Raw genomic sequence first — 14,759 nt, 5'->3', positions numbered from 1 at the left:
CGGGACTCTGCCACATTCAGGTTTAATAATGATGAGTATCTGTTGATCTGCACCCAGTTAACATTCACATGCGCATATATACGGTCTTACTTGCATTGCAGAGCTAAAGGAACCCTAAGGTTGTTCACGGACCGTTTTACTTCACAACTGAATACATTTTACACTTACTCTTGCATGTTTAATTTCCATTACATGGATCGCGATTTTAATTAAAATAAAAATACTTTAGTCGCAATTAAAGCAGTATAAGAACGCACATGGATAAGGATTGCAATACTTATTTAATGCCATAAATTAAGATGTTGGTGTCGACTGAGCGCAAATGTATATGGAAAATGTATATGGAAAAATCCCGTACAATGCCCGATTGTAACCGTATACGCGCCCTGTGAGTGCTGTCGTAACGCATGCAGATTAATAGGACTTATTAGTTTTCCGTCGAATTTAAAATCCATATAAAAACCTGTGAAATACACTGTGAAGGTTGTTGGCATGCATAAGGATTAATAGCGTATCACAAGTTCCCCGTTGAAATTAGATCCATATAAGAATCTGATAGGATGCGTTGAAACGCATGCAGATTTATAGGGTTTCATTGGTTGTCCGTCGAAAGTAAACTTTATGAGAATCTTAGAAATGCCATGTGAATGTTGTCGAAACGCCAGCAGATTTATAGGGCTTTATTATTTTTCTTTCGCAAATTAATCACATATAAAAACCTGAGATATGCCTTGTGTAAAGTTTATCGGACGCATGCAGATTGTTCGGGCTGCAGTAGTTATCCGTAGCATGAAACCAAAATCGGAACCTGCTCAGACTTTGGACCTGGACGCAGATGATTAGGGACTCACTACGTTTTAAATGCAATTAAGAGATTATAGCACACGGGATAAAACACTTATAAATCTTCAATGCTGTCGGAACACATGCAGATTGATAGGGCTGCAATAGTTTTCCGTCGAAATCAACCACATATAATTCAAAGAATCTTCTTAGATTGTTTAGACGTAAATAAGGTGTTCATATCGTATTAAATGGAATAAAGCCCGTATAAGCATTAGTTTAATACTATTATTTAATATAGCATAAAGACCGTATAAGAATACGGGAATGTCAACTGGGTGCAGATTATAGGGCTTCATTTGTTATCAATTGCAATTTAAAAACATATTGAAACATCTGAAGGTTGTACGGATGTATATAAATATAGTTTATTAAATAAACATCATACCATAAGCAGACATATAATGTTTATTAAATGTAAATTAAATAAAATTCAAACAATTAATAGTTGTAGTCGGCATCTATATAGATCTGTTCCGGAGAATACACCTGCATACAAACTGAAAATGCTCAATTTCCGATGATGCATACACACTGGGATATACACGCAATGACAGTCTGCTCTATACGATCTGTTATGCACGTCTGCACATAACATCCACCACAACAACCTGCACAGTCAAATAATCGATTTCATAATCATTTCATATATATATATATATATATATATATATATATATATTATATATATATATATATATATATATATAGTGTTTTTCTTTCATTACATTTAAATTTAAAGGTGGTTTATCACATTTGAGTATCATTTCAACATGACCAAACTTTATTATCTCATATTCTAGATATCTATTATCTTCTATTGAAAAGAAATACAAGAATTTATCTTAATTTTTATGCCTCACAAAATGGCATGATTCAAACAAATATTGCTACCTTTGACAATATCTCATAGTGAGGGAGATAGTGCTCTTATTGACATCTGAGCTAACCTTTCTGGTAAAGATTATTCTAAATTAATTATTTGATAATTACTACAAATAGTGCAATGTTTATAGATACTATAAAATGTGATGGATTCAAGCAATCAATAGATGTGATCAAATGTGATTAACCATATTGAAAACATAAATTCAAATAAGATATAAATAACTTTGAGGTGGGTAACGTAACAGTCGCTACCTTTAGTACGTTGGCTGACTTGACAGTCTCTACCTTCAGTACGGTGGGTAACGTGATAGTCGCTACCTTGAGTACGGTGGGTGACGTGACAGTCGCTAACCAAAGTGACTTTTAAACAGTAGTTAGGAATATACAAATTAATTTAATCCTTGTATTTTGGTACTTAAAAAAATATATACTTACAAGTGTAAAATTATCAAAGTGTTATATCAATGGTATTTAATAACATGTTTTGGTGGCTTGCATAATTATCGCTGACCTACCTTGCATTTATTCCTCAATTATGGTAATTTGAAATTACTTTGACTTTAAATGCTCAAAAAGGAAAATAAAACAAATATGCTGGCTGGCCCTTGTGAAATCTAAGTACAGTACGCAACATTGAGAAATCATTGCTGATGCCAGTGAGAATTATATTTGAGAAGGTAGCAACAGTTGGCTGTTCTAAACTTTTACATTGTAGGTTCTAGTTGATTGTTTAGTGTTTTAAGGAGGTAATGCCAATGACATACATACTAGATTTATATATTTATCCTTGGTATATACAAATCTTTGTTTGCTGGACATTCTTTTTATAGTTTCATGTGTTACGCAACTTTCATCTTCGATATATATCTTCTCTTCAGGTATACATAATTATCGTAGTATAGGTCACTTTATGGTTTAGATAATTACTTATTAAAATATTAGAGTTATTTAGTTACAAAGACTGTTCTGTTGCTCTTATCCACAGTTGGTATTCGAACCATATATATTTAACCAGATTTGTGCAAAATAAGGTGATTTTATCTCAACTATACACAGTCGGCAAATTAATTAGCACCATTTTTACAAACAGAAGCTTTTGTGGGCTTTTCAAACATTAACTCATGTGAGATTTTGAACTGACAATATACTGTTCTAAATCATAACAGAATATCAATTAAATGTATTTCTTTGTAAAATTTTACTAAGCAAGGTAATCATGCTATTAAACAGCATTGCAGTTTACCTATATATTTTTCAAAAGGTCAGATAGCTTAATTGGAAGAGCAACCTAGGCCAATATCAAATGATCAAAATCATCAGATGGCTCATGGGTGGATTCGGGTTCGAATCCCGATCTGACCTTCGTAGGTAATCCTGTGGTTGCAAGGCTGGCAACTGAAACTGTGACAATCTCTTTTGAGCGAGGTTTTGGGTCAACAGTTCTGTTCATTAGGTCACATGAAACCCTTTAATATGGTCCGTTTGTTGTTTAATTGCTGATTAACATAATAATTAAAAGTTCATTTCCATTATTTTTTTTTATACCAGTGCCTATAGTATATTATTTCCAGTCTTTAAGAACTCCACGTTCGTTCTTCTGTTAGGATGTGCCTATAAAATTTTTATTTAAAAATCATCTTTATTAAAGTTTTTTGTTAGTTTCTTCTATTAAACCTTAATCGAGCTCGCTTTGATGCATGATAAGTTGGCTCCTTTTTCCTAGTTCCTTATTCCATATTCGAATAAGGAACGGCTCCTTTTTCCTTATTCACGCGTAATATATGTCTTATAGGGTTTAAAAGAACAATAATACAAACATTTCTGAAGTAAATAAAAACCAAATACCTTGAATACATTTACTTTATGTATTACGTTACATATTCATGTTTCATCTTCGCGCTTGCATAGGATTTCGTGTTTAAACCGAACCGATATTTTCTAATTCGAATTCTAACTTCAAATCAACAAAACCCAAAGCATATACTATTATTTTACATGTATGTGATAAAAAAATAAAACTTGTACATTTAAACATGTTTTTATTTATTTATAATCTAGTTCCTTATTCGAGGCTGAATAATGAAAAAGGAACCAGTTCCTTATTCCTCATTCAAGCCGAATAAGGATTGGCATTTTCTTTCTTAAACATCAATGAAATTGATCCACAATTAACCACATATAAATGAACATATTATTTATGTATTGGTTGAATATGTAAAATTCTAATTGCAATACATTTCTACTTAGTTTTAAGTGATGATTATCCAGTTCTTTATTCAGTGTGAATAAGGAATAAGGAACTGGTTCCTTATTCCTTATTCAAATCGAATAAGGAACTGGAATTTTCTTTGTATAAATTATATGTCGAAATGAACCAACGAGACGAATAACTCAACGAAAATTATTGTAAATGTATGTCGGGTGTAAAAAATATTGATTGCAGTACATTTATACTTTGTTTAATAGTAACATAGTTCCGTATTCGGGTTGAATAAGGAATAAGGGACTGGTTCCTTATTCCTTATTCAAATTCGCTAAGTTCCAGTTACCCAGAATTCATTTGGATTTCACAGAATGATTATTCATGAGAGCTACGTCATGCTTCCGACGCTTACCGTATCCAATCTCGTGTTCGCCCGTAAATGTTCGGATATTTAACGGGACATATAAATGGAATTATTTGTGGCCACAAAAAAATAAAAACGAGCTTTTTGTATCTCGTTAAATCAATTCTACCAGACAACATCTAACGTTGAAATTTTGCATTTTGCTAAAAGGAACATTGATTTTTTATGGATTAGCTTTATTTAACGAAATATTCGATATTTTTGAGCGCGATTGTTACCCTAATGATAGCCTAGTTCCTATTCGGATTGCATTCGAATCGAATAAGGAAATGGCGTTTTCATACTAAATAAAATATTAAAATAAACCAAAGAGACCAATAAATCAATGAAAATAATTGTAAATTTAGGTTTGATATCAAAACATTATTTGCAGTACATATCTACTATGTTTTATGTAATCATAACCTAGTTCCTTATTCGGATTGAAAAAGGAATAAGGAACTGGCTCTTTATTCCTTATTCAAATCGAATAAGGAACTGGCATTTTCTTACTTAAACATCAATGAAATTGATCCAATATTTACCACATATAAATGGACATATTATTTATATATTGGTTGTATATGTAAAATTCTAATTGCAAAACATTTCTTCTAAGTTTTAAGTGATGACTATCCAGTTCCTTATTCAGTTTGAATAAGGAATAAGGAACTATTCCTTATTCAAATCGAATAAGGAACTGCTACGTTGATATTGACCTGCTACAAAGGTGTCTGATACATAGATTATATCTGTTTAACAGGCTTTAACATCAGTCAATGATAAGGGGTTCGTCTTATTACTGGGGACCAACTATAAAGTCACCTTTTTCGGTGAAAACAAATCAAGATGCAACACGATACACAACAATTCATAGCAATCTGAAATTAATTTTAATACAAAAGCAACAAAACTGCAAAACAACATATGTTTCAAATATTAAGTGAAAGTGCTCATGATTTACATGTGAAATGTCGTAAACATATGCATTCCTGTGAAAAATGCGTTTCAGTGATAACTCGATTATAATTTAGTATTTGAGAGAGAATGGGGGCATGCAGGTATGATGAAAACACGACAGGTTAATGCCTAACATATTAAATATGTAAGGTTCAGCACGAATAAAAATAATTGCTCAGAAAGTATTGATGTTAATTTATTCCAGGCCTACAAAACGATAGAGCACATTCCTATGGAAGACGTACGAGTATACAATAAATTCCGTACATATAAGTCACTTAACATATCAAATAAAGTTGGTTATACTTGACTAGTAATAACAATATATTAACAGAGATCAGTATTTGTTATTTAATATGTTTGAGAGGACATGATCTACAAACGTTCAGTAAATTGTCTATTTTGTAGTAATGTTCTTGAGCATAAACATTGACTATACAAATACTGTGGTTCACATACATTTTGTTATAGTTTAAAATAATGCTCTTGGTTACGAATTTTATTAAATAATGGCACAACAGTACTCTCAGTTAAATGCACGTGTTAATTATTTCACTCTCCTATATAACATTCCTCATTATCATCTTCTCATTCAACATTAGAATCACCATCATCAACTAATCATCACGTAAACATTATAACATCTTTAGTATTATGATCAAATGTACGCAAACAAAATAATTTAACAAAAGCTTTGCCAAAGACATCATATAGTGCTCTATCAAGAGAGTTAGAACAGAATCTCCATAAGGTTCATTAAACTAACTAAAGTATGTAAATCTCATGACAATTTCTCGACATAAGTCTTAAATTATGTCTGCAACCATAGAAATCACGAAAAACATGACGAAATAATGTGCATATAAACCATACGGCCCATTATCCATATTCTTATTTTAATCAACATAGATTAAGTAATTGTTGAGTTATTGTAGGATCCAGCTTTTTTACAGATGGGACAGACGGACGACCAGGGGGTAACCCTATAATCCACTCCAGCAGGGACTAAAACACGACAACGTTCTACCAACGTTATATTTAGACAAGATGGCACAACAGCCTTCGGTCAATCTCATGAAATATGTAAATAAAATATGTAATGTGCGAACTTTGTGATGTTTTAGTAATAACTGTGGCTTAACCAGAGGTTTTGTACTCTGTATGACACACCTTTGATATTGCCATAGACGATGTAATAACACATTACCGTTTTTATTAATAATAATATACTGATAAACAAGTAGCTTATAGGGTGAGCTAGATTGTTACCCCAGGGTCATGATTTTAACAAACTTATTAACGGACCGCCAATGAATGTCGCACACCAAATATCAAACCCCATACCCGCCAATCAATGTCGCACACGAAATATCAAACCCCATACCCTTGGAGTTTCAGATAATATTTTTTTAAGTTGTTAACTTAAAAGTCTATATAAATCATGTGACCCCTGGAATGTGGTTAATTTTGGCCACATGATTTGAACAAACTTAGTATTTGATAACTATTCAATATTAAACAATATCTAAAAACCCTGACCCTTCCGGTTTCAGAGATGATGTTTTACGTTATTCATTATTTATGTTCATATAACAAAGCTTGTCTTTAACACAGGGTTATAATTAACACAAACTTAGCAGAGATGCAGAGGATCATTATAAAATGTGAACTACCAATTAACAAACCTTAAAATCTTGTGGTTGCAGACGATAAGAGTTTTAAAGAATTAATTTTACACATATTAGGTAAACCAGTAAACCACTAGTGCGGCGCGGTTTTTTTTCTGGCACATTATTCGAACATCACTTGATGAGGACCGCAACACAATGTTACACACTAAATATTAAATCCATGAACCTTGCAGTTTCATAGAAGAAGAGTTTTAAATGGACCGTCAACCGCGATTGACGCAACAAGAAAAGTTCTAAGATAGTGTATTTTTTATAATTATTAGTTTATATTGACTAAAATATAACGACTGGTATATAACATTACTTGAAAAAGGTTGTTAAAATTTCATATTTTCAGTATATTCGGTAATAAATTTTACTGGGTACAGGTACCAGGTAACTACCAGTTAACTATAAATAACGCAAGCAGATTGATCATCATCGTCACGTGGTTAACACAGGAAAGCAAATTGTGCACGCGTAGTGAATTGTATATACCGGTATTTTATATGTAAAATGATCAATTTACTTGCGATATTTATAGTGTGTATATCGTTATGTCACCTATTTTCGCGATGTACGTTTGATCTCACATCGCGAAATTTTATTACCGAATATACTGAAAATATGAACTTGTTTCAAGTAATGTACCAGTCGTAATATTTTAATCAATATAAAATAATAAATGTAAATAATACGGTATTTAAGAACTTTGATTTTTTCGTCAATCGCGGTTGACAGTCCCTTTAAAGTAAATATTTATTCAAGCTATATTAATCATGTGAAGTGGCAAGTTTTGGTCCAAAGGGGCAAGATTTGAACACATTTGAAAAGGAACAACGCATGATGTTTCACGCAAAATATTAAACCCCTGGCCCTTGTGTTTTCAGAGAAGATTTGTGAAGTTTTCATTTCAAAAATCTATTTTAGCTCCTTTGATACTTTGTACTTATTCAACAGACTAAAACGTTCAGAAAAAAAGATGAAAGAATAAGGCCCTGTGATAATTTCTGAAAAGTACCCTTAAAATCTGCCAAGAAGGATAAATCTCTAGGTTCAGTAAGGAACGCAAGCACAGACTGACGGACGACGAAAAAAAGGTTTCTCAAAAGCTCCCCATGAGCACTATTTGCTTTGGTGAGATATTGCAATTATCATACAGCAACAATACACATTTATAAACTTTTGAACAATAAAGCAATTCATTATAACAAAATACAGACACTAAACACTTAAAAAGCATAAATGTTAATTGTAGTAGTACAACAAATAAACGTTCGAGTAAGATTCAATCGCTCTCGTAACGCAGCAACCCGGAACACGTCTGGACATTGAAAATAATGGTAACATGATAGGTAAGAAATTCAGACGAATTTATTAAGAACTATTTTTGTTCATGTAAGATCGAAACTGAATCTTAATTAATCCGAAATCTCACAGAAATACGATGCAAATCAGCCACATCGTCTATGAATTGTTTATATAGCTTATCATCACCAATATCATCATCATGATTACCATCAACACCAACAACAACTTTCTGAACACACCAGTCAGAACCATTTTCTATTGAGGGTTTCCAGGTATATATCATAAATCGTGTCATCTTGACATTTTTCAGCGTCTCCATTTCTGTTTTGTATTTCTCTATTGAATCAAAGTTGACACCGCATTCAAGTTTAATCTCAATTCTCTGAGTACATGCAGACAGTGTGTCCATAATATTGCTTAATGGGAATTTATATTCACCACAAGAGTAGATATTTAAATACTTCAATGATTGAGGTAGCTGTATGTCGTTAAAATGACTTGCATATAGTGTAAGCATTTGCAATTGTGAGAGCGATGCATTTTCCAGCGTAAGAAGAAAACCACTCATACTCAGACTCTGGATATTCAGACCTATGAGAGCCTCCCATAGTTGTTGGCAGGTATTACTCGCTTCAATACTTAAGCATGTAATATTCAGACCACAGACAGTCTCCAATAGACGGGGAACGCCTCCACAAGGGGATTTTACACAAAGCGTTTCCAGATTTGTGAGCGATGCTAGTGACTGCGATAACGACGATATGTGATCCAATTGACCTAAGTAACAAAGACTCAAACACTTAATATTCAGACCATGGATAGCCTCCCATAGACAGGGAGTGTATTTAAAGAGATTGTATTCAGAGACTTTAATACTAAGCGTTTCTAGGTGTATGAGCGATGCCAGTAATTGTGCTAACGCCGATACATGATTCACTTTCAAACCAGTTTCTCCACCACTCAGACTAAGACTCTTGATACTCAAACCATGGAGGGCCTGCCACAGACCAGGACAGTCATTGTTGACGATAACATCAAGCTTATCAAGCTGTTTGAGAGACGAGAGGGACCTACATAACGCCGATACATTATTCACTTCCAAATGTTCTCCACTTCCATATAGACAGAGACTATTTATATTCCGACCACACAGGGCCTCTAACAGATCTGGATGGGCATTCACGTCAATAATAATAGCTTCCGTCTGTGTGGGCGATATGAGAACCTGTGATAACTGTGATACATCATTTACTATCAAGCCCCTCCATCTACCCCTCTGACTCAGAGTCACACTCTTGATATTCAGACTGTGCAGATCCTCACACAAATCGGGACTGATATCGTTCACGCATACATCAAGTGTCTCCAGTGATGAGAGTGATGGAAGTGACTTATATAAGAAAACTACAAAGTTTGAACGGTTCGCTATCGCGTATTCCACATTGATACGCAGCCATTTGATATTCAGACCATGTAGAGCCTCCCCAAAACCATGTAGAGGCTTCCTTAAATACAAAGAGTACTTAGAAAGTTGCACGTAGAACGTATTGTTAAAACCCGTCCTTATATTTGTCGATATTGGTTTGGTTGATTCTCTGACAGAGCCCTCTGCAGTCGATGTAATATAACAGCAACTTATGATACACTGCACCTCATGATCGAGTGTCAGAAGCGTGCTGAACAGACTGCGTAGCCAGGAACTGGAACATTTGACCTCCCACAAGTGAATGTATTGTATTGAGGGCAGGACTGGAGGAAGATCTCCACACCGAGCTGGCTCTGCATGGTTGAGAACAATCACGACCGGAAGTTCTGATGTTACCAAATCGGCAGAATCTGAAAATATGATTAAATGCATACTGATAACAAAGACACTAAATGCATTTAAATTAGTTGACATTCGATTTACAATCACAATCAATGTTCAAGGATTTGAAACATGTATGTTAATGAACAGTCGAATAAATTTAAGCCCATTTGATTAAAAAGTATGTAAGTACTACTGTTTGGTTTGAAATAATAAACACTTTTTTTTGCGTCATAATGTTTCTTAAGTATAACTAAATTTCACACTTACATACTTCAACGTTAATTATACCTTCTTGGGAGTGTACTATTTAAGCGGTCATATATAACCAATTAGTGATCAAATGCACACATTTTCAAATGTTCATAATATAAAATCATTTCATACCATATATGCGTTATATGATATTACGTCTAATATCTCCCATATTTTTAATCATTTATTTAAACACATTTTTTGTAATTTTACTTGTTCCACAAGCCGACATCAAGTCTTTTCTACCATGACTAAACCATTACAGCGATGATCGATGATTGATTCATTTGTGAGTTTAGTGGTTATCATTAACATATTGGGTAGGGAATAAATACGACTCGATATTGAGATTGGCTCTTTTTATGACAGTTGTTAATGTGAAGTGCATCAAACTATTAATAAAATGAGCTGCGTTTTGATAAAACGGAGCTTAATGCATGTGCGTTAATGCATGTGTCGTCTGAGATAAGCCTGTGCAGTCTGTGCGCCTAATTATTTGAGCCTTGTTATGAAAAAACTGGACTTACTGTATGTGCGCAAAGTGTCATACCATATTAGCCCGTGCAGTCCGCTTTTATGGTATTTTTAGTTTCAAGGAAGTCCCTCCTTACCGAAAATCAAGTTAAGGCGGAGAGTGTCGTCCCTGATTAGCCTGTGCGGACTGCACAGGCAAATCTGGGATGACACTCAAAGCACATGCAGTAAGCCCAGTTTTCTCAGAACAAGGCTCAAATAATTAGGCGCACATTTTCAGAGTCATTAACCGATGGCTTGCATCCGCATTTTCTTTGCTAGATTTTCCATATGCTTTTTTTCACGGCGGTTTTGTATATATTTGGCTTAAAATTGCAATTTAAGATCAAGCCAACAAATCTCCTTATGACCATAGTTTCACATAAAATCCTGTCATATTTGTAAAGAATAAGATTTTAATGTTCGCATGTGTGAAAATGAGAACTCATTCACATACAATATTTTCATTATTCCCATCAGTGACTCATCATCTTTGTGCTCGATATATATGTATGCCCACTCAAAAAATGGCTAGTCTATTTTATAATGAGGTATGATTCTATATGGATAGTATAATCGTATACAACACTGCGTGATGCGATGATATGTTAAACGGTCAGGTCAAAATACACGGAGAATCAAACAAAATAACAAAATACGTCATTTAGTTGCTAAAATTCCTATCATTACATATGGTGCGGCCATTTAGTCAAAATGTTAATATCGCATTATCAAAATGAACGTTACGGAAAGTAAGTTTTGAATTAATTTTAAGATATTATGCCCTCCTGTGTGACTTATGAGCTTCACATACACATACACGTGTGTTAGCAGCTCGAATAATTTCATTGAGAAAGCCATGCACGTGAATAAACTTTGTAATGTGTTTTCCCCAAAGCAAATGCGCATAAGTATCTGTACCTGTATGTGACTAGTATCCCATTAGCAATTCATCATAATTTCAACGGATCTCGTTAAAATCCATCGATGTTTCGTAAGCCCAAAGAGTACAAGCGTGAGGACCCGATGACACGATAAGATTGTACAAATTCAGGGTCTGAGAACGCAATATTACACTGCGAGATCGCGAAATAAATATATCGCATTGTAATCCCGTGTTATAGCAGTGATATTCCCGTTCTTTACCTTTATTTATTCAAAGGTCAAGCAGTCAAAAAGCGAAGATCTAGAATCACACTATCATTTGGATAATCTTGGCCGTGATTGCGAAATCATGATGCAAGGTAAAATATAATAATGATGCGATATCGTGAAAGTGATTCCACCATCTCGCATCATTATATTGCAACCTCGCAACTTCTACTCAGTGTATGATAATGGTTAACACTGGATAAGGGAAATGCATATCGTAGAATTCAACAATTATTTAATGCTTGTTAAAATACATATATGTAAATAGTCGAATACATTTGCATTAATGCAATATCTTGAAATAATTATAGAAGCTTGTAACTTGTGTTTTCTGTTTGTAAGCAAAAGGTGGTTGGTCAGAAGTACAAACAACATTATATGGCGACCCTTCCAAAGATTAACGGACTGGTTTGAAATAACCAAAGATATTAAAGAGTACTTTTGTATAAGTATTTTTGCTAAAGTTCACTCAAGAAAAAAATTACTCAATTAGTCACATTTTACTGAACTTTAACAAATTAAGCCTATTTTAATTATCGATTCATTCGGAAACACCCCTAAGATATTTTATTTGCACTATGGTGGTTAAATGGACAAGTGTTAGTCAAGAGAACAAGCCACTGCACTGGATGAAGCAGAACTTGCAAAAGAAATGGTCAGCATCCTTGAATTGAGCTAGTTAACGAACATATTGTTTACTACCTAGTACAGTGAAATGGCTGCTTCGTTTCGTGCCATTAATTGTTGTTGTTCTTCCAAACGTTTACAGAAAGAAACAACAAATAGCTCTTACGCAACACCGGTAATTTACGATGTTTTATGAAAATAAAACATATTCCTTAATGTTCCCGTTCTCACCTTTATTTATTTATCCAAAGGCAAAAAAGTCGAAAAGCGATGTTCCGAATTCATTCTCTTTATATCGTATTTGTAAAGTCTAAGCCGAGAATGCGATAACATGATGCGAGGTCAAATAGAATTATGGTGCGATATTGTGAAAGTGAACTCACCATCGCAACGTCGCAACTACGCCGTTGTATATGATTTCGGTAAACACTAGATTATGTTAATAGATAACGTATAATTCACCATTTATGTACAAGTATTTAAGGCAACTGTGTTGCTGTTTAGCATATTTGAATTAAAGTGAACACCTGTAAATAAGTGCAAGATCTTGAAATAATTATAGAAGCTGGTAAGTGTTTGTTGTGTGTATTTAAGCGAAATGTGATGGGTAACAAATACAAACAAACTATGACGACCCTTCCCAAGATTTCGGGACTGGTATCAAGTTACCAACGATATAAAGAGCATGTTTGTATAAGTAGTTTAGTGTAACTTTATTAAAAAATACCATGTGTACTTGAGTGAATAACATTTCATTGAACTTGCAAGAATTAGGCCATATTTTGATACGCGAAGCTTGCAGATATACCTAAACATATGTATATTTGTCTAACTGGATTAGTAAAGAGAACCAACCGCTGCATTGAGAGAAGCAGACATTTGCAAAAGAATAGGTCAGCATATTTGACTCGAAGTATTACACCAACATGTATTTCAATCAACTCGCAGAGTGAAATGGTTCCTCCGTTTCGTGTCATTACCTCTCGCTTGTCTTCCAAAAGCTAAAAGAGATAAAAAATTAATGGCTCTAACGCAACATCTCTAAATTACGATATTGTTTGAAAGGCAACACATTTCTTAAACAAAGGGAATGCTATCAAAATACCGATCGGCTAGCTCTATCGAAACATCGCCGGATACAAAATGCGAGGTGTGAGTATTTAGATTCCTTAAACGGCCACCAATCGTGTATTTTGATTAGTCAATTATTGTAAAGACAATTTTGCTCGTACCTTTAAATAAAAAAGGCAGTTATCAATCATACCGTTTTTTGTCAAAAGGAGCAAAGCCGCAGACGACAGTTATGTAATAAACATTAAACAATAGTATTGGTCATAGATTTTGTTATTAGTCTGCACTGTAAAGAAGTTATCTTGGCGCGAGGAGTTTTCAACGCAATACTCTGACCGGCGCACGCCCTTTTACTTTAGCAGTTGGGATGGTTTGTATTTAGATATAAATACCGTGGATGGTCAGAAATGACCACTGATTGGTTAATGGATGAAAATGTATCGTCAAAACCTTTCATTCAGAATGGATTTTTTAGTTGATTAAATTACATGTTTAAATGACTCTCTACCTCGTCAGAACCATGGATATTTTTTTTTATTGTATGCTGCTACCCGACATTGGTCAATTACGGTCCTTAATTATCTCACTTACAAGATCCGTCAGCTCCTTACTATGCATGTGTCTAAAACGTTGACCTATTCCTGACGGATCTTTAATGGTAATGTATGGTAATACAGGCAGGGGAGCTGATTGGATTGCTTTCGATCATTTTGGGTCAATTAAGGGGCACACTAACAAAGTTTTCCTCGTCTATCTTGCACTCGCCTGAAATTGTTTGACCAAGCTAAGAATTTTCCGTTACATTTGAGCCCGAATACGTGGTGATCATAGTCTGACAGGGAATACTCTCTGGGATCGACAGGAAGGCATCTCTGTATATGTAAGATCAATACCTGAATGTATGAAACAGGGCGCTGAAGATCGTCGTTTGTTAAGTTTGTGCCTCCAGTTCAACAAAGGGGGGTGGGGATGATTTTTACGGGGTAATATCTGTCTATTTGTTATATGATCATTCCTACTTACCCAACTAAACGAAATACACTTCTGGTAAAGGGC

At 34.2% G+C, this 14,759-nt stretch overlaps 1 protein-coding gene and 1 long non-coding RNA gene across 8 annotated transcripts in view; one reads left to right on the top strand and one right to left on the bottom strand.

The window, feature by feature from the left end:
* Nucleotides 1-5,545, top strand: part of LOC127872735 (uncharacterized) — a 131,483-nt gene extending 125,938 nt beyond the window's left edge. Inside the window, exon 3 of the long non-coding RNA XR_008045760.1 lies at nt 5,419-5,545. This is a non-coding gene — a long non-coding RNA (uncharacterized LOC127872735). The remainder of the gene's footprint in view (nt 1-5,418) is intronic.
* Nucleotides 1-14,759, bottom strand: part of LOC127872720 (uncharacterized) — a 161,314-nt gene that overhangs the window by 126,012 nt on the left and 20,543 nt on the right. The window contains exon 6 of one of the 7 annotated variants that reach the window (XR_008045746.1): nt 6,318-10,114. The exons of 4 other annotated variants lie outside the window; for them this stretch is intronic. Coding sequence is in view for 1 of the 3 variants with exons in the window: in XM_052416059.1 (XP_052272019.1) it covers nt 8,385-10,114 (1,730 nt within the window). In the remaining 2 variants the exon portion in view is untranslated. Of the gene's footprint in view, nt 1-5,215; nt 10,115-14,759 lie in introns of those variants that run through there. 2 more of the 7 variants (XR_008045747.1, XM_052416059.1) reach the window with 2 other exon arrangements.

This window comes from Dreissena polymorpha, chromosome 3, assembly GCF_020536995.1.
Source record: "Dreissena polymorpha isolate Duluth1 chromosome 3, UMN_Dpol_1.0, whole genome shotgun sequence".
Taxonomy (NCBI): domain Eukaryota; kingdom Metazoa; phylum Mollusca; class Bivalvia; order Myida; family Dreissenidae; genus Dreissena; species Dreissena polymorpha.
The sequence above is the reverse complement of the archived record's forward strand: the minus strand, read 5'-3'. Positions and strand labels throughout refer to the sequence as shown.